The sequence below is a fragment of the Pinus tabuliformis genome, chromosome 5_2 (genome assembly GCF_031772625.1).
Source record: "Pinus tabuliformis cultivar Carrire ecotype Pingquan chromosome 5_2, CPIR1, whole genome shotgun sequence".
In the NCBI taxonomy this organism is placed as follows: Eukaryota; Viridiplantae; Streptophyta; class Pinopsida; order Pinales; family Pinaceae; genus Pinus; species Pinus tabuliformis.
Genome location: NC_142306.1, coordinates 978,223,468 through 978,245,329, shown reverse-complemented (window position 1 = coordinate 978,245,329; position 21,862 = coordinate 978,223,468). Strand labels below are relative to the sequence as shown.

At 35.9% G+C, this 21,862-nt stretch overlaps 1 protein-coding gene across 3 annotated transcripts in view; it reads left to right on the top strand.

The window, feature by feature from the left end:
• LOC149162555 (uncharacterized) overlaps positions 1 to 19,598 on the top strand; it is a 45,377-nt gene extending 25,779 nt beyond the window's left edge. Inside the window, exons 2-6 of one of the 3 annotated variants that reach the window (XM_089437313.1) lie at positions 7,017 to 7,219; positions 18,492 to 18,616; positions 18,795 to 18,881; positions 18,975 to 19,067; positions 19,240 to 19,598. In XM_089437313.1, the coding sequence (XP_089293439.1) occupies positions 18,569 to 18,616; positions 18,795 to 18,881; positions 18,975 to 19,067; positions 19,240 to 19,437 (426 nt within the window). In that variant the 5' untranslated portion in view covers positions 7,017 to 7,219; positions 18,492 to 18,568 and the 3' untranslated portion in view covers positions 19,438 to 19,598. Of the gene's footprint in view, positions 1 to 7,016; positions 7,220 to 18,491; positions 18,617 to 18,794; positions 18,883 to 18,974; positions 19,068 to 19,239 lie in introns of those variants that run through there. The other 2 variants (XM_089437316.1, XR_016261935.1) reach the window with 2 other exon arrangements.
• The last annotated feature ends 2,264 nt before the right edge of the window (positions 19,599 to 21,862 follow it).

The window sequence follows — 21,862 nt, the reverse complement described above, 5'->3', positions numbered from 1 at the left end:
TTTTAAGTCATTTACATTGAATATAAAAAACCAAAGAAATAAATATAAAATGTAATTCTACATTTTTCATGTATTTTGATTTTTGGCTATGTATAATGAAGTTTATAACATAATTGAAAATTGGTTTATTTGTTTATTTGTTTTTAAAGGTTTTTTATTCGTATATATATAAATGGTGAGCTATAAATTAAAATCAATAAAATTAGAAATTAAATTTATTTTAAATAATGATAAAAAATAACAATTCAAAATATTTGATTCCTTACAAATTAATAAACCTATAATTAAAATAGATCTACATCAATCCATCTATGTTACATGTTAATATCAAAAATCGATATTTCCCCCAAAATTTCTCACTTACTCTGCCCAGGTGGTCCACCTTTTTGTGATCTCTTCAAATGACTCTTTCACAAACCTTGGCGGTGACTAACTCCCAAGAGCTGACCCAACTTGCGTGTCATCTACCTTGTCTACGAGCTACTGGTGGCTCCTTCCTACCTTCGTTCTTTGTCATCCTCGCTGTCGGATGAGTTTGGCCTGTTGTCGCCACCGCTAGCTTCACTACTAGTCCCAATTCTCAACCGATTCGACTGACTCATGATGCCTAACCAACTGACTTCAACAACACTATTGGCCACTTTGATCATGCGTTCATCTTCCTCGAACTACCCTGATGTCCTTCTGCGTGCCTACCAATTGGACTGTCGGCCTTGACAAGAGGTTTGACACCTGCAGGTTGTTGGCCACCCCAAAGTTGGAATTTGACGGGCAAGTTGTCCGTTAAGGACTGATTTTCCTGTCAAATATGGTTTAAAAATTAAAAATTTATAAAATTGTCAAGATCTTTCTTTGACATTGTGAAGATGAGTCAAAGAGGTGTGAACACCTTCAAATTTGACAAGTGGGTCTGTTTTGAAATTCTAACCCTAACCTCGACTAGTAGCCCAACCACATCATTTTTTTTAACTTGTCCCTTGAAACAATTTTAGCCCCCCACAATATTTTTTTTGTCTCTTGAACTTATCCAAAAACATTTCAGACCTCTAGAAATAAATTCCCTCAAGGGTTCTATACAATGAATTTAATTCAGCCTCCTTAAAAAAGAATCCATTTGTATAATTGCAATCAAGTGGAATCAAGTAATTAGTTTTTCTTACCTTAGCAATCAAGTAATTTGTTTCGAGCAAAATTATCTAGCTATGGTATTAACCAAAATAATTACAACAAAAACAAATTACTAATCTCACACTACAACAAAACCAGCGATTAGCGTCCCTTTTTACTTCTTTTTTTGCATCTAGAGCCCATTTTTGGTGCTATTTGCATCCATTTATCAAATATGGTGCAAAACTTGACACAAAATTTGCATCAAGTTTTGCACCAAATCTTACACCAAGTTTAGCACCAGGTATTGCAATAGGTTTTGCACCACGTTTTGCACCAAATTTTATGCCAAGTTTTGTGTCATCTTTTACACCAGGTTTTGCATCAAGTTTGGCACCTAATTTTGTTTGACATACTTTTGCATCCTCATTTGCATCCACTTTTTGCACCTACACTTGCATCAACTTTTGCATCCTTTTTTAAATCATTTTTTGCATCCATTTTTTCATCCATTTGTGCATCCCTTTTGCGCCAAGTTTTACATCGTGTTTTGTGTCTAGTTTTGCATAAAATGTTGCATCTACTTTTGTTGCATCCACTTTTCCCTCTTGTTTGGCATCCATATTTACATCCTCTTTTGCATCTATTATTGTACCCACTATTGCATCTAATATTTTTGTGCCACAATTAGCGCCTAGTTTGGCACCTCCTTTTGCACCCACTTTTGATTATAATTTTGCATCCACGTTTGCATCCTCATTTGCGTCTAGGTTTTCATCAACTACTACATCTATTTTTGCATCCCTTTTTGTATCCAATTTTGGACCGGGATTTGCATCGGGTTTTGTGTCTCGTTTTGCATCTACTTTTGCATCGACTTCTATTGCATCCACTTTTGCACACAATTTTGCATCCACTGTTGCACCCATTTTAAATTTCACTTTTTGCATCCCTTTTTACATCTTCATTTACATCATACTTTGATTCTTTTTTTGCATCTATCATTACATCCACTTTTGTTATGCCACAATTTGCACCATGTTTTGCACTCACTGTTGTATCCACGTTTGCTTCCAATTTTGCATCCATGTTCACATCCTCTTTTGCATCAAATATTGCATCTATTTCTGCATCCACTTTTATGTCAGGTTTATGCATTGGGTTTTGCATTTCGTTTTGTATCTACTTTTGCATCTACTTACATTATATCCATTTTTTGCATCCAATTTTGTTTGCCTGTTGCATCAATGTTTGCTTCCACTTTTACATCCATTTTTGCATCTTATTTTGCATATTTTTTGTCTATTGTTACATCCACTTTTGTTGCACCATATCTTGCGCCTACCATTGCAACCACATTTGCTTCCACGTTTGCATCCCCTATTGCATCCACTTTTGTTTCATCTCCATTTTTGCATATACTTTTGTTTCCGTTGTTGCATCCACATTTGTTTCACCACAATTTGTGCCAAGTTTTACACCTACCATTGGACCCATGTTTGCTTCCACTTTTGCCTTCATGTTTGCATCCAAGTTTGCATTGACAACTGCATCTACTTTTGCATCCACTTTTGTGTTAGGTTTTTCATGTTGTTGTGCATCTACTTATGTTGTATCCACTTTTCATCCAATTTTACTTCTATTGTTGCCCCCATTTCTATGTTCGCTTTTGCATCCCTTTTCCAACACTCATCATATTTTTTGCATTGATGATATTCCTTATGGCATTGACAATTATGAACAATTGATGACAATGTCAATAATATTGACAATGATGAAAATGAAGATGATGGCGATGACATGAATTGTGATTATGATGATAAAGATGATAGTGGTTACAATGACAATGATGATAATGACAATGATTATGATGATGACGATGCTAATGACGTTGGCGAATCTTCCCAATTTTAGATGTTGTCATTGTCATAATCATAAGCATTATCTTTGGTGTCATGATCATCATTTTCATCTAGGTCATCATCAAAAACAATAATGGCATGAATGATGATGATGCATGATTACAACAATGTCGATAGAAATTACATTAATGATGATGATGGGGATGATAAAAATGACAATGACGATGATAATGGTGGTGATGATGATCATCATCGATCATCTGTCAAAAATAGAGTTGTTATTTCTCTTACGTATATCAATGTGTCCTAAACAACCCTTTTCTAGCACTGATCACATTTTTTGGGTTGATGATATTTCTTACAACATCTACAATTATGAACAATTGCAAACAATGTCCATAATGATGATGATGATGGCATGAATGGTGATTATGATGATAATGTAATGATGGCAATAACAATGACAAGGATGATGGTGATGATGATGACAATGATTATGATAATGAGAATGACCTTACAATCTTATGGATTCGTGAACAATTACTAGTTTCAATACCATCTTCTGGATACGTATTACTATCATACTTTTTAAATTTTCTGTCTCTCTTGAGGTATCTTACTATAATGGTGTTGTCAACACTAGAAAGATATCTTGTTGTAATGGTGGTTCTAATGTTAGCACTAGCAAAGTTTAGTAGGGAGGATGCTACTACAAGAGGAATTCCTTCTAAGTGACTATGGCTTTCAAAATGAGGCTTTATGGGCTGCTTGTTAACACATGTTCTCATGCTCATATAAAATTAATGTGAAAAGTTGCTTTAATTGGTTCCCATGCATAATTGATATTGATAATGGGGTGGTATAAAATTGTAATGGGCATATCCGTTAGTTAGTTATGATGGGTCAACAACATTTAAACCATCCAAGTGACATTTCACCTTGAACAATCGTCGCTCGTGCGAAAACACGAAGTTTATGTAAATGAAAGTTGTGATTGTAGTGGAATTAAAACCATCGAGAAATATCAAAGAAGACGCTGCCTACCAGTTTTGAAAGACAACCAAGGCATTGAACAACTATTTGTGTTAGGATGTAGTGAGGGAATCGAAGGAAATTTGGCAGCCCTAAGTTGCCATTACTATTGCCAATCACACATTCAATAGTAACCATAAAAGGTAGCCACATATAAACAGAACCTCGAGGTGTTGACAGTCAGAATCTATTGTAATAGCTTTGACGTATATATAGTTTTGTGTTTAGATGAGAATGAAGTGGGCTTCATCCAGGGTTCGGCTCAATCCTTGTCCATTCCATGCAGTGGTGTTTAATTCGCCAAGCAAGAGAATATTACGTGAGCGTTCAGAGTTAAATCAACAGAAATCAAGGACGTGTGATTGTCAAATTATTGCTCCTCCCCTATGATTGAGCGCTTGATGCGATGGTCATTATCCTTGGGTGATACTTTTATTCCCCATTTTCTATTGAAAAAGTAGCGTTTTTCTGTTCGATTATGATAGGATTGGATGAACGTCGGTTTGGGTGGATGTAGACCCATGTTTTTTTGTGGTGATCTTCAAATGTCTTGAGGATAAGAAAAAAATCCTTAACCAAGGTCCATGGTTTTGGGGATGAGTTGGTCTTCTAGTGAAGCCATGGTTTCCCAACTTCAATCCTCTCACTATGTTGCCGATGACTACTCTAGTATGGGTAAGATTCCCAGTTTTCCCATTCACTTTACCCATCTAGATCTCTTAGAAAAAGTGGGCAATTTTATTGGAAGATTCGTCAAAGTAGACAGGGAAAGACTTTTGAAAGGCATTTTCACCTATGTTTGCATATGTGTTTAGGTAGATCCCAATGAAGTTTTGCGAGATAAAATTGAGCTCAAGTGGATGGGAATTGTGTATTCCCAACCCCTGGACTATGAAAATACAACTTATAGATACACGTATAGATACACCAATAAATTTCAACCACAAACCTGTAAATTTCATTTTCCTTCACACCATGCATCTAATTTGTATTCTGTATGAGAATTAACAAAGGAATGATGCTCTTTTTCCTATATTTTGACTCCCGGAGAATACTATGTTAAACGTGGATAGACATAGGGTCCTGTATGGTCCATTTACATCCCATGGATGGGAAATCAGAAGTAAATAAAATAACATCCATTACATAGGCACTCATGTAAAATGGGGGAACAATGTTTTCTAGAATAAAAAAACTACAGTTCTTCCTATAATCTAGGATTTGGATACTTAAATTATTAGATAGAACAGTCCCCCAGTCCATAACATAGCTGCATCAATCAAGGGTACCCACTGGTCTGAAAACTTTTGGGTATTGACATAACCAAATAATCTACATATCATAGTGGCAACATAACAATATGGACCGACAAGAGAAGCTATAGAATGCATACCCTTATTTTCTCGCTTGTGCTTGCTAGCATCTCTTCTCCATCCTTTGATGACTTCAGATTGATCCTGATTTTCCTTCATGAATTTCTCAATGAAGTCATATCATATTTCTTCTGAGCTGCCGACAACTGGTACATTCGAGTCGAATCTTTGTTGGTGAAAGAGCCGATGATTATGTTCCTCTTGGTCATAAAGTTTCTGTCAGCGATGTTTAGATGGTCAACAACACATGTGATCATATCCATGTAAGGAAGGATGTTCAGCTGAGCAACAATTCTGTGGAGGAATGAATTGGCCAGATCACTATATGTAGTATCAGAAACCGGGTATGAATCTTCGGCTATGACTACTCTTTCTGTGACTCTCGGCTCTTCATCTTCGAAAAGTTGATATGTGGCCTCCCAGGTAGATGTTCCGGTGTTTGAGGTGCATGTGGTATCGGTAAATAATGCAAGCAATTCTGCAAACTCAGGGGGAAGAGCAACTGATTGTTGTTGAACAACAGGTTTCTTCATGGGTTTGGTCGACCAAGACATTTTTGTTGAATTATGCTTGTTGGGACTGACTTGTCAAGAGAAACACAAGGGTGAGAGTAACTAACATTCAAAGCGAATAACTTAGCAAATAACCAATTACATAATAATCCAAGACTTTTATGAGCGAAATCTCAAGAAACCGTTAGTAATAATGAATGCGTTTATTCTATCGAAAACCATTAATTCTCCACATTTGGCCATTAATATCACATCCGCCATATCTCAACTTTTGAAGCCTTGTCACTTTGAAACCTCCGATTGCAATACGTGTTGCAGACTCGACTGCTCCATCATAGCACACCTTAATATAATATCACAGTTGCCATGTCACACCTTTCATATCACAAGTTTTAAAGACGTGTGTCTGGTCATGGACATTAAAAGTTGCAATGGTTATGGTGTAAATAATTAAATTGAATGGATATGGTGTAAATAAAGTCGGAAGTTAGAGGCTTCGGAAGTTTGGTCATGGACAATAAAACAAAAACGCCACTCGCGAGATCCCAATATGCAACGTGGTAGTTTTATGGGGTCGACCTCTTTATTACTATTTACATATATATGCCGGCTTTTATTATATTTATGCTTTAAACCTTTAAAATTTATTTGGAAAAGGTTTTAATCGCTATTTTTCTTAAAAAAAAAATTTAGGATGTTCTAATATAATCCTTTCGCATTGAGGCTTTAGAATTAAACCTAAAATTTATCGCTCTTTTTAATTAATTTTTTTTGATCTTAAAACTAATATTTCCTCTCAATTATTTTTTTTATAATTATATCCTAAATTTTAAAATAATAACCCTTCTCTATTAATTCTTTTATTAATTATATAATAAAATTATTAATTCATACAACACATATTTAACATTTTACTAAAATATTACTTTTACTTACTTCCATATCCCACTACTTCTATGACGTTGCACAAACCTACTTCCATATCCCACTACTTCTATGACGTTGCACCGGTTTGTGCAAATGCTAGTTCTATATACGATGTAGGGTTTCAGGGTCGGCGACAATGCTCTTTAACTTTTTAAAATATTTATATCTTAAAATGGGTTGTTATATCGGATGTAGGGTTTCAGGTCCGCAGATATATCCTTCTCCGAGGGGTTTCAGGAGGGCCTCTTACGCCGCGCCCCCTTTTCAGGTAGACGCATTTGCAAATATTTGCATTGTGCTATTTTTCTTTCCAGGCGGCGGATTGACTTGATCGGTGCACGGACAAAGGTGCATTTTTGGATAACCGATGCGGCTGGTTCAGATCCTCATATGCAATCGGATAGAGGTGAGTCTAAGCCTTGATTTCTTTTGTCCCTCTCAACCCATATTCTCTTATCACGATGTCTTTTTTGTTTTGTATTTCCGCTTCACATTTTCCAGAAGAGGTGCTGCTTATATTTGCTTTCACAGACTCACAGCAGGCATATTTTTTCAATCTGTTTTTTTTTGGCGCATTTATTGGCTTACATATCGATTGATATTGATATATTTTCCCTCAATTTTTCTAATCTTTTATTTCATCCGAGTATAAAGAGATACATTCTGTAAATGCTTTAAGCTTCGAGAAATATCAGAATGAAAATATACATTCTTTGCTAAGCCTGAAGAAGGCATTGATATTGATTGAAGGGTCCTGTAACTTCTCTAAAATTCAGAATTCTTCTTTTGAGGCACTTGGATCATCTTCAGAATACTGACTGTCATAAGAATCCCCATTCGAGGATGCAGAAATATGTTCGTGTAAGATATGACAATCCTTGATTTCACTTCATAACCTTGAACCCTCAGCCAACTGTAGTCCTTCCTTCCTCAAGGTGTCTGCTTCACCATTTAATTCTTTGTAGACATGTTCAAAGCACTCTGAAATAAAAACGGACAGAACGTTTGATTTCATCTTCTACTACTGCCATTCATCCAATTAATTACTAACAACTGATGAATTTAGTAACACTTGTTTAACAGATTCTTCTCCTACAGGAAAGTAGCACAGTCTGAATTTAAAGGCTAATCGAAACTGTAATCTGAATGTCGTTTGAGCCTATAAACGGACACAGTTAGAAAACATGCACAGAACATGTAGATCACTGTCGAGAACCCCTGTTAATGCTATTCCATTATCATTGAATAAAAAGCTGCATCACTAACATATCTCAGTGCAAAATGCACTGCCCCCTTCCAAGTATTAGAACTTGTGTTTTGTGGCAACCTGATGAACTTGCCTAGGCTGCACCATGTACTGAAAGTGTTGACTACAAAACAAATGTTAGGCCTTGTGTTAACTAAGTACATGAGGAAACCTATCAATTCCCTGTATACAGATGTTCATCAAATCTGAATTAGAATCAGCAAAGTACAATGGATTTACTACCACAGGGGAGTAGCCATGGGTTTGCAGTACATCATTTGAAATCTCATCAGAATTTCAATTGCATACACTGGAGTAGCCATGGGTTTGCAGTCCATCATTTGAAATCTTCTAAGAATTTCAATTACATACTTTTTCTGTCCAAGGAACACTTCACCTGCACTTTGCTACACCCCTAGAGCCAACAAGTAGTGCTTCAAGTCATGACAAATTCTCTTGCCAATTTTGCCCTGCACCAGTTTGTGGATTCCTTTTAACTTCCCGTGAGTGTAAGATTGTCTACATATGGGACTAAAACAAGCAGATTAGAATGATCTACCAAATTGTAAAAATTAGAATCTGCATCTGTCTCAGTGAAACCCAAATCTGAAAGTTACTCATCGATCTTGGAGTGCCATGCAAATGGTGCCTGTTTCAACTCATAAAGGGCCTACTTCAACTTGTAAACATGGGTCTCAAGCCTATTCACCTAAAAGCCTCTTGGTTGGTTTATTCATATAACTCCTTAATCAACCTATTAAGAAATGTTGTCTTTACATAAATTTGATATAAAATCCAATGGAAGATTGTTGTGAAAGACATAGTAAATCTGATAGAGGTATATTTAGTAACAAGAGCAAAAGTCTCCTCATAGTCAACTCCTTTTTAATGGGAGAACCGTCCAGCCACAAACCGAGCTTTGCAGTTTTATATGCTGCTATCTGGTGCATGCTTAACCATGCATGATTGTTGTAAGAAAAACTAGAGTCAAATACTGACTTCTCCACTAGTCTAGGCACTATCTCCTACGCATCATTCTTTAGGAGGAGATGTATTCCTCCATCATGGCATTTTGCAGTACTTGCTTCCTTACTGCCGTTACTAGAAGGTTTTGTTTCAATAATGAAAGATATCAGTGCAACATAACTAGGGAACTTTTTAGGAGGGTGGCTTATTTGAAGGGAAGTAGTTGGAGCACCAACTTACTCTGTTGCCTCTTTTAATGTCTAGATTAGCCATCTAGGCTTTCTAGCTGAACTTGAAGGTAAAGAGGCACCCCTTGCACTTCCAAAAGCTTGCTGATCTAAGTGTGCGTTTCATGATCTTTTTTATTTCTGCAGATCTGTTTTTGGGATACCAATCTCTTCTGCCTCCATGGTCACTATTGGAGGTTCTTGAGACTTAGAGGACCTTGCATTTTCTTCAAACTTGGTATCTCTGCTCACACTCCTTTGGTTTTTGTGAATTAAGTCTAGGACTTCCTAGAAGAATCATCAATAAAATATTCATAGTAAATGTTACTTGATAAGGAAGTTGAAGAGATGGGCCCACATACATTTGAGTTGATTAGGTCAGAAACCCCTCTTGACCTATGTTTACTGCCAGGAAAACATCCTTTACATGCTGGCCAAGTGCACAACCTTTGCACACTCCTTTCTTCTCAGCCTTGAAGATTGGCAATGCCCACACCATGTTTTTCAAGATTGGCAACATTCACTAGTGCAAGTGACCTAGTCTCTTTTGTCAAAGCTCACACATGTTGTCACTATCATACCCTAAAGTTCTTATAGGATTCCCTTGCAATTTAGGATGAGGACTTGTTGATCTTCAAAGTTAGCCATATATGTAGGATCTATCATCACTGAAATTGGAAAGAGATTTTTAGTTAAGCTAGGTACATACAAAACATCATTAACTTAGTAAGCTTAAGGATATCACTTGATGGATCCCACTCTTGCAACTGGATATGTGGCATCATCACCAAGTTATACTAAAGGTACTCTTGTTAGAGGTTGTATGTTTGCAGGCTCCACTGTCCACATACCAGTCCACATCAGACATGATGTCAGATGACAGGCATGAGACCATTGAGAAGTGTATCTCGAGATTGGATGAAAGCTCATCCACTTGAGCTGATGCTTTTGTACTCTTTACAAGTTGCTTTCCCTTCCCCTTCTTTTGATGACATTGGAAGCGAAGTGCCCAAACATTTGACACTTGAAGCACTTGATGTGGCTCAAGTCCTTCCTTCCCTGGTTACAAGAACCTGGCTTCTCTTTCTTCCCTTTTTAACCCTTCTTAGTTCATCTTTTCTTGTTGCCCTTCTTCGTCTTACTAATGGGGACAACATTCTGCTCCTTCTAGTTGAAGTCATTCCATAGCCTCTTCAAAATGGGAAGTTTTAACTTTTTTTTGGCCTAGATGTCATAGCCAAAAAGTTTCCAAAAAGAACAGGACCTATTTAATGCAATGAGTACTAGATTTTCACCCTTCACCTCCTCTCAATTGCTGCAAGCTGATCATGGAGATCAATAATATTCATTAAGTAGGAAACTACAATATCCTTTTACTCATTTGCAGGGATTAAGCTTATTTCTTAGGAATGTCTTCTGTTTGTTGTTCTCACTCTGATAGAGTGACTAGAGCATCAAACATGTACTTTATTGTGGTCTTTTTGGTGATGTGAGGGATCTAATGATCCTTCATAGATTCAAGTATGACTCACTTGACCTTGGCCATCTTCTTTTTATGATTTACTAATTACACAGGTTTGGGAGGCTCTACAACCAGTTTCTCAATGAAGTTAGACAAATCCTACTCCAACAATATCTTTGTGCCTAGAGGCGCTCACCAGCCTGGTATGGAAGAGATGTTGTAATGTCGTGTCTTGATATGTAAACATTTTGACTCAGTCAAATTGCATAAAATGGAAATGAAATAAAATTAAAAAAAAATAAAATAAAAAATAAAATTAATAATTAAAATAAACTTGAGGTAAAATAGTCAATTTATTTTGGTGGTTTTGACAACCCATGGTTTTGCTAATGGTATTCTTATGTAAGAATAATTTCTCACTCTAGATCCATCTTAACTCCAGATCTATCGAGTGTCGAGAGGGATCAAATCTATTGAGGTGCAAACCTCTTTTAGAGTGAAAAGAAATTTGATCCCGCCAAATGCTTGGAAGATCTGTAGTTAAGATGGATGCAGGCTGGTTACCTGAGACTTCCTGGGATGAAGTTAAGAGGGACCTTCCAATCTGTCCATGTATTTGAGATTTACTGTAGCCATACTACTGCATTGGAATATCGCCTAAACGAAAGTTAAGACAGATCAGCAGCCTAACAAAGAACCCGACAACTTGAAACTTCACTGTGCTTTTCTCAAGCATGGATCACAGCATCCGATCCCTGGAGCCTCCTGACAGCTCCCTTTCATAGGTAGCAGTCCTACTATCTATTCAAGGATTTTTAGAATGTTTCAACAAACCTTTCTCTGATACCATTATGAATTTTTGTCTAACTCATTGTAAACAGATTATTCTTCTAGTGGAAACTAACACTGTCTAAATTTAAAGGCTAATCAAAACTGCAATCTGAATCTCACTAAAATCTACAAACATAGTTGGAATAGATACATTGGAACACACAGATCAATGTCAAAAACAGTTGTTACTACTATTCCAATACTGCTGAATAAAAATCTGCTAGAAAGGATTTTGTGTAAGAACTGAAACTAACCCTATTACAGATCCATACTCTCACTCTTTCTTATAAGTGACACCTAGGGTTTATAAAAATAGATATATTACTTAGATCTCTGGATCTGTGCTCTATCTAACTGATAAAAAATGAATTCAGAAAGACTGAAAAATAAAACAGAACTGACTCATCTAACTTTAGCACTTTATCTTTAACCTGAAGTATAATGATAAAATTATCTTATTCTTTTTATGGCTGGTCCATACATGCATGTGTGTGCCCTTATTGCTGGAATAGTAAAATTTGTGATGTGCTCCTACTGTCTATTTATTGCTGCATTCTCACCAACAGATCATTATGCTGTTTGGAATTTAATGCTGCATGGATTTGTGTAATGTTGTTGTAATATAAGGTGCCCAGATCTGCTATGTGTGCTCCAACCTAGTAGAAGATGATCTGGGGTACACTATCTAGCAACAATGAGCCAACAAACACTGGTATTTTTTTAAATGCCACTGTGGGCTGCTAGCTTTTAGAGTATTGTTAGGGAAATAAGCTCGGTGTAGTTATTTGATCCTCACCTAAATCTGTGTTAAATCTGATACAGTGAGAGTTATTGAGATAGAGAACGCGTATGGCTTCCCTTTTTTGGGGGGTACCTTGACTAGCTCCATCAAAGTAATCCCCATGTTCCAAATTTGTCCATAGGAGCACGAATCAACTTTTTCTGTGTTGGGGTTGATGAAAAAGCTTTGAAGTTTGAGAAGATTGACTGACCTTGGAAGGCACATTGAAAGAGTTATATACCTGTCTTCAAAGATTTCAACATTTCTATCTTTCTAGATTCCCCATGATACTATTAGAGGAAGGCCTTTGAGGACTGAGTTTTGCTACCACTTTTTAGAGCACTCTTCAGCATAACCTCCTTGTCCACAGTCCTTTATCCTTGTCAAACCATCCAGATTTCCTTTATTAAGGACAAAATATCAGTAAGTGGTCTATGTTCTTTTCAACTCTTTTACACATGATACATTTGCTTGGACTTGATCCATTTCTTCTCTTAAGAACTTCCTATGTGGGTGCTCTATTTAAGATTGCCAACTGCATGTAAATAATGAACTTTTGAAAGGTTCTTATCCAGATGTGCTTCCACCATGAGAGTGTGCATTCTGGTCTGTCCAGGGTACACGATTCTTATCCTAACTTTGGAGTGTAAATCCCCAAGGCTAGATTTTAGACCAGACATGTTCATCATCAGAGTCTTTTATATAGGCATGGCACACTTTTGATTTGTTTATAAATCCTTTTGATTGAATATTTTCTTGGCCTTTGAGTTGTCTCTCTGTTCAGCGCTATTCCAATCCTGCTGGCAAATGGAGGAGTTTCCTGGTCCAGCTGCCTGGTCTAGATTGAAGAGAGTTTATCACTGCTTCTGGCAGCTTGTACTCAGCTCCACTGCTTATCCATGGGTCTATACTGATCTTCGCCTTAGCCTCATTGCAAACCTTCCATGCCAGCAATCTGCCTATTAAAGGGAATGTTATAGTCAGTACTTTCAATAATATTGATGCATTGTTGATTGACTTGTTTGGGTTTCCAATCCAGTCTTCTGCTGAATTGGGCTCAATATATCTCTGAATGTGAATCTGATTCCAGAGGTCCTCTTTTGATATTAGTCTCCACATACACTTGGCTTTTAGGGATTTCCCGAAGGAATGATATTCGATATGTAATGCATGTGGGCTTTTTTGTATACCTTTGTTTTCTTAGCAAAATATAGTCTTATATTATAAAAAACAGATCAAGTACTGTAATTGCTTTCTCTTTGCATCCATGCTAGAAGAGCCAACATATCAGATTGGGCATCATATTTGGAATGTCTCATGTCATTCTAAGGACAAAATCCACAACAGTGATAAGATTCAATGTTTGCTTTTATTTTTATTGTGCTTTTTCCAGCTTTGTGGCTGGAATGTGTTGTAGGTCCAATTGAATTTGTATTGAGTTCAACCTGATTGTACAATGTATTTTTCTAACTTTCTACAAACGTGTTGTTTATATCTAGTATAAGCAGATGGGGGATAGACTCATGGAGTACTAGGCTTGTGCAGTTACATCCTGTAATTAATCTATTAAGATTGGTTCTGGTCTCCTTAAGTCCATATCCAGATGGGTCATGAGGGGAATGCAGAAGTTGATTTTGTATTCTTATCGACACTGGGTCATAGATCCCACGATCCTTCATTTAATGTCTAGTTTTTGTCAATAATTAGGTTCTGTTCTTTAGATACTCCAATCTTTAGTTTTAACTTTTAATGTTTAGTGTTCTTTTATGGTGATTATTTTTTAGTATTTAGATCCTGTAATGATCCTTCTACTATGATTGGTTCTTTTCTAAATCCTTTTCTAAATCCTTGATGTCAAAGGAACACAATTTCGTTATCGAGTCAGGCAAGTCTTTGTTCATTGGAATTAAAAACATTTTACGGAAATGAGAGTGCTACCAGGAAAAAATTTAGATAATACAGTTCTATAGTTTGATGCTACAACAAATTTTGTTTGTGTTGTCACTGCCTTGTTTGGTTATTGGTATCAATTCTACTTTGGTACTGCATTTAGATACTTCAAGCTACATCATTTCCACATAAGATTGATAGGAATTCGACTATGTAGTGATTATAAAAAACACTGCTGTTTATCTATCCTATTTTAGTACTACCACACGACTTGCAATTGTGCTAAACATAAAATACGAAATAGTTAAAATTTTGATCCATTTTTTGCTTTTGTAAGAAAACAATAGTTTATTTTAACCAGTGTTCCATGAGGATGTGTCCCCTATGGTGGGGTGCACGTATCCACGCTTCCCACACACCTAGGATGGGAAGATGCTCAGGGACACGTTTCCCCACGCCCCCTTTTAGGGAGACGCAGGGGGAAACGTTTCCCTACTGTGGGGATGTGTTTCCCCAAAAGGGGTGCTTCTGGGCAGCTCCCCTAAAAAAGGGCTAGGTGCTCCCCCTTAATTTTGTTTGAAACAATAATTTATGAGTGGGAAAGCTCAACATTCAACCCTAGGGCCCTATTAATTGACTTAGGATGTTTGAGAGTGGTTCTGACCTCATTTTATTTCATATGGAGAAAGTAAATTTCAGATTCCACTCAAAATGCATCAGACATAACAATTTTTAGGATTTCAGGAATGAGCGAATTGCGATGTTTCCATTGGGCTCTATTATATATAAGGATTTGGAACTACCATTTAATCAAGAGCACCAAGCCCAAAAGCACCCCTTTTGAGGGGGGCCATGTTCTGCTTTGGGCAATTAAGAGCTATCTTCCTCAGCTCAACCTTCAGTGGAGCTGCTGATTGATTGCCTCCTTGCTGTCACTTGTTGCTGAATGAAGGACCACTTCACCCGGTCATAAGTTTTCTCAAAGTCTATTTTGACAAACAAGCCATTGAGGCTAGTATGATGGGCACATTCTATGCCTTTAAAGACTGCATTGAAATTGTCAAGGATATATTGCCCACAAATAGACCTTGTTTGTTCTAGGCGAATGATCTTTGGAAGAATATGCTTGATGCACAAGGCAGATGCCTTGGCCAAGATTTTTTAAAAGGTGTTTAAAAGAGTTATGGGTCTCCAGGTGGTGTTTAGCACTAGGTCTTTTGCCATAGGAATGAGTTTGATAATGCCCTGGTTGATTCCAGCTCGCAGGGATTGGCTTCTGAGAGGCTCTTTACAAACTTTTGCACAACTAAACTTAACTTCATAGTTTACAAAAAATGCTTTGTGCACCATCATCAATATTTTGGTTGCAAAAAATTGGTAATATAATCACAGAAAGTGATAAATATTTTTGTTTCTTACTGTAACAGCAATACAAACTAAGCCCCTAGGGTTAGCTCAATTGGTCGAGTCTTGTCAATAAAGCAGCTTTGTTATTGAGAGGGCATGGGTTCGATGCTGTCAACACTCTCGAGGCTAGGCTCCGTGGTTGCGCAGGCAGTAAGTGGTCACTTCAGATGGATCTTCCTGGTACAAATATTTTGGGGATGTAGCGGTCACCGATCTCCGGGGTTCATGAACCACATAGAAAAAAAAACAACAATGCAAACTAGTTTTTTTTATGTAAAAGTAAAAGAATCTACAAAATAATGAAATTGTTGCATTGGCTGAGTCGACTCAAAGTTTTGTATTTTACTTGGTTCATTTTGGATAGATGGTTCAGTCCTCTTTGTTATGTCTTGTAGATTTATGCAAATGTAGAAGACTTCTATTTGGATTGCCCAACAATTTTGCTTATCTAGTTGTAGACAAGTACCATAAAATGCATATATCCTTTGGCTACATAGCAGTGCTTCATACTCTTCCCAGTCTCCTGAGTCTGGCTGAGTCTGGCTGAGTCTTGCCAAGTCAGCTCTGGACCGAGTATTCCCTAGTGACTCCCCTGGCAGGCTCCCCTTTGGCTTAGCGGAGTCTTGCCAGACTTGCTAGATTCGGGAGTTTGACCTAGGCTTAGCTGACCCAATGATAGTGACCAAAAATACCCCACACTTGTGATTTTTAGGAGGGAAATGAAGTGTTTGAGAGGGCAGGAAGTCTTTATAAAGACATTTCTCCCCTTATTCTTTATCATTCCATATATTTTTAAGAGCCATTTCTTCCTTAGAAGAGTGCTGTGTGCTGTCACTGTGAGCGGGTTGAGTTCATCATCATTTATGAGGGAAATTGAAGGAGGCTTTAGCATCATCAATGATCACTAGCTGCTGAGTAAAGTTGTCTCACCCTCTCAGCATTCAAAGTTCAGGTAAGTGGGCAATTACACATTCAGGTTTTACTGTTTAGTTTATCAACTTGCATTTTTTTTAAAGTTTATACTAGTAGGCCTGTAGGATGGGATGTCATCCTACAGGATTGATGAAGAGACTCAGGGTCTCTTTAGTGTTTCATTATCTCTAATGGAAACACCAAATACGTTTGCACCACAATTATTGCTTCAGTCTAGAGATTTTGGCTAACTCCTTGAGGGCTTATTCTTGGCATCTTTGTAGTCATGAATGAGGCTTGAGATTGGACTTGGAGACATTGTCTACCTTGATTATCTAATTATGTTATGAAACTATGAGTTATGTAGCTGAATGGAGTACTATTTGTGAATTTGATCGTGGAATTTCAGTTCACTATTTTGCATACAAATATCGAGTGTCAAATGTTGTGTCATCGTATTTTATGAGATAATCTTTTGAAATTCTGCATAGATTGTGGTTTTATAACTTATATGGATTGGTTTGTGCTCAAAATTTACCATGTTTTGAGTTTTTTTCTCTTTGCTGGGTCTGTGCTGAGTCGTTGAGTCTTGCCAAGTCCCAGCCCAACCAAGTCTGGCAACTTTGCTACATAGTGATAAGCATTAGATGCTAAACTTGATGATTAGGATTAACCCGATAATATTAGATTGAGCAGCAGATTGTTTTGATGGATTAGAATAGTTTTTAAATTCTGCCCCTTCCCATGTTCTGCTTAATTTTTTTTCTAGTAACTGTTGTAATATAGAAATTAAAAAAAAATATAAAACAACCATAAAAAAAATTAAAATTAAAAAGAACAACACATAACAAATATCAAAACCTAAACTAATTTGCAATCTCTAACTCACTCATTCGAGTTACCAAGCTTATGTCTACTCAGCTTGCTGTGCAGCACTATTTGACTTACCAGTTAACTGTTGCACCTCCTCCTCCATGGCACTCCTAAAATGCTCATTGGCCATTTTTAATCGTCAGTTTTAACTTTCGAGTCTTGACTTTAGATATGGATGACCTTAGACTGATTCTTTGACTTTCACTCTTTACTTTTTTTGAGTTTGAGTTATATCAATTTACTATTCCAATCTTCAGGCTTAAGTATCTACTATAGTCTATTTTGGTTAGTACTAATTAGATTCTAGAATCACGAATTTAAATTTAATTTTTAAATCAATTTAGATTCTAGAATGTTGAATAATGAATGATGAATATGGATCAATCTAGTTCATTATTGAATCTCGTGGTGTATGAATGAATGATGTATGTATTAGTATGAATGATGAGTATGGATCACTGTATTTCATTATTTAATTCAATCATGTACGGATCAATGTATTTATGCTTTCATTATTGAAATATATATATATATATATATATATATATATATATATATATTAAAAAAATTATATACCCCCATATCCCCCTGCCCCCTAATTTTACCTAAAATTTGAGGGTACTCTCACACACCCCCCCTGTGCATCACCCCAGAGATGCATCTCCCTATCCCGGAGTCTTGGTGGAACATTAGTTTTAACTTGCCAAAATAGAAGGGTTGAAAATATGGTATGACTTCATATTGAAATATGACCATGCCCTTCAAATTTGATGCCAGGTTGAAGAAGTATTTTAGGAAAAGTATTTGGAAGTGTGTTCTAGTGTTTGCCTTTTAGAAAATGTTAATTTTTTTTCAAGCTTTCTTTTCAGTTCTTATAACTGATTTGTTTGTTTTACTTTAGTGGTTTATTTATAATAGTTAAAAAGGCTTACGAGATTTAATGGAAACCTTTTATACCCACACCAGATATGCCAAAAAGACCTTAGACGTGTGAATGCCAATTTTGATGCACCGTTCATATTGTGTAGTTGTGATGTTTTTTGTTAATGATTGTGCTGAATAGCTTTGTGTCGAATGATGCAGGTACCTTCAAGACAATTTATACCACATACGGGAATCACATGAGATGGATCTAGATTTGAAGATAGAATTCTTCAAACATGTTAACTAATGCATTCAACTGTCCAATGTTCTTAGGTAGCGGTCTTGTAAGATTTCTTCTGACAATATCTGGTAACAAGAGTATTATTGTAATCATTAAAATGTTATAAATAAGATATATGAAATAAAAATTCAGGTATTGAATTTTTCATTAAACATTATTTAGAATGTATTAATACTTATAAGTATTTGTGTGAAAATAAATTGAATTGGTTTATGTTTAAGGACAAGGCATCCAAGGCGAGGTTAACCAAGACAAAAGTCACTCATCGTAGTGGCCAGAAAGGTTTAAAAGCACTGATAACAACCTTTGTAAGTATATTAAACATGTGATATTTTTTTAATAAATTTTGTACTAGAAGAAAGTCATTGTTATCTAATTTCTCCCTATTTACTGATTGATAGGAACTAAAATATGGAAGACCTCCAAATCATTTGGAAAAGGAGGTGCTACAGCAAAAGAGATGGGTTGAATTTGTTGTTTGGATGGACTCTATGGTATGTAATCTTAGTTGGATTTCCAATATACTTTTAAACCATATTTTCATTTTATTTTTTAGTACTATTAGATATTGTATCTTACCTCGTTTTATGGTTAACATTGTATAACAAAAACATGTGTTGTGTTATGTAATTAATACTAACATGTAATATTGATTTTTTTTGTCAGAATGCTATAGGTAATGATTGCCAAGACGATGATCCAAATTATGTTCAACATATATCAGGAGATGATGAGGATGAGGATGAGGATGATGGTGGTGAAGGAGGAGATGATGATGATAGTTGCGGTGTTGGTGATGATGTGGATCAGAGTAATGAGGATGGTCAAGATGATCATGAGGATGATCTTGGTGGTGGTAGCTAGGCATGCACATGCATTGTTTTTTATGAAGAAATTATTGTGTAGAATGACATTGTTATGTTTAGATGGGTGTTGTGAATTTACCCTATATCAATGAGACATTTTGATTTTGTAATCATACGATGAGTTTGATTTATGTAAGTTGTTAATTTATCGTAGAATAACGATATTCATGAAATATTTTGATTTATTAATCATATTTGAATTTTACTTGTTTTGATTAAAAATAATACTGATTTTATTAGTATTATGTTGCTATTTTATACATGTTTTGAAAATTGTTAATGACACATTGTTATTTTTTTGGATGGATGTGTCAATTTCTCTTAAATTTCTTTACAAATGATTTTGAATTGTGATATCAGCTTTAATGATATTTAGAAACTATCATATATTTCACTATGAATCTATAAAGGGGGTCATATATGTAAAGAAAAATATACTCTATATAAGAAGTCAAATGCGGATGTAACCATGGATGCAAAATTGAAAGTAAAATTGGATGTTAAACTAGAAATTAATACAAAATGCAAACAATTGACATACAAAGTGTTTTAAATTAGAAGTGAAAAATTGTGCAATAGTTGACACAAAGAAGGGAACAAAACATGGCATACAAAAGGATATCAAATTGGGCAAAAACAAGGACACATAAATGGGCACCAAATTAGATGCAAAAAAAGACAACAACTAGATGTAAAATAAGATGCAAAGTTAAGCGTTAAAAAGAAGCAAAAAACGTTACAAATTAATATGCCAAATGATGATGCAAATAATGGTGTAAATTTGGGATGCAAACTTGGGTGCAAAAAAGGAAAAAAAAAAGATGTAAGAAAAGACATAAAACAAGATGCAAAATGGGGCTGAAAAAAGGTGAAACCAAGGATGCCATATTGGATGTAAAAAATGATTCCTAATCACATGCAAATTTAGGCTCGAACTCAGACACAAAATTATATGCAAATGTGGACACAAAATGAGGCAAAAAAAGATGCAAATTTGGATGGTGAAAACGATGTAAAACTAGACACCAAAAAAATGCAAAATTGGATGAAAAAGTCGGTGTAAATAATGGTGCAACATTGGACACAAGTATACACAAAAAAATGGTGCAAAAAGGGGCATAAAATAGCTTAAAATTGGATGCAAAACTTGGTGCAAAAACAAATACAAAAGTAGACGTAAAAAATGGCTCTAAATTGAATGTACCATTAGACACAAAATAAGATGCAAAGGTGGACACAACACATGACTCAACATAAGATGCAAATATAAATGCAAATTTGGATGCTCAAAATGATGTAACATTAGATGCAAGAGAAGGTGTTAAAAATGATGCAAAATTGGATGAAACAAATGACGCAAAATATGGTGCAAAATGAGATGGGAAAAATGGAGACAAATCAAACGTAAATGTGGATGTAAAAAATGGTCCAAAAAAAGATGCAAAAATGGGCACAAAAATGGATGCAAAATTTGGTGCTAAATCAAATTCAACACATGGTGCAAAGATAGGCACCAAAGCTGGTGCAAAAATAGAAGCAAAAACTAGTGTAAGACTAGATACAAAACCTGGCGTAAGACTAGATGCAAAAACTGACACAAAATGGATGCATAAAAAGACGTTAAATTGGATTCAAAATACAGTGTAAACTTGATGCAAATGATGGTGCAAAAATGGAAGCAAAGAATGACACAAAATAGGAAGCAAAAGAGAATGAAAAATAGATGCAAAAAATGACACAAAACTAGAAGCAAAACCTGTCATAAAATAAGATGCAAATCTTGGTTCAAAATTTGACGCAAAAAATGATGCATAGTTTGGTGTAAAAAATGATGCAAAATCTAGCGTGAAAAAGGATGCAAAATCAGGTGCAAAAAAGGGCGCTTTAAAAATTGTACAATAGAGCCAGATTTAGCGCCAGGTTGCTCATCACAATTACAAAAAAAATGCACTAAAATCTGGCGCTAAATCTGGCGCAAATCGCTGGTTTTGTTGTAGTGTCAATCACCCGAATCTGAGTTCTTCATTAAGCTCTAAACTTACTTGGGCTCCCTTCTTGGGAAAATGGTTCAACTAAGGAATTACATACAACACTAGATCTGATCTAGTTGATCAACTCTCGTAGGTTGATTTGGATCTCCTTGCTACCCCTTCTTCGGACCCAACACACTCGCTAGGAAACCTCTTTCAATCTTGTGTTGTTGTATGGTCTCTTCACCTTTTCCCCAACCATGTTTTATAACTTTACATTGAGCTAAATCCCTAACCCTAATTTCCAACGTGATTGGCCAAAATCAAATCTCACCTCACTTGAGATCAAAGGATGAGATTAAAACATAATCACACATGTAAATTATTTTACTTTAGCTCAATAAACCAACATAATACTCTTGTTTTTTTCCTAAGTTTAACTTAAGGTACATT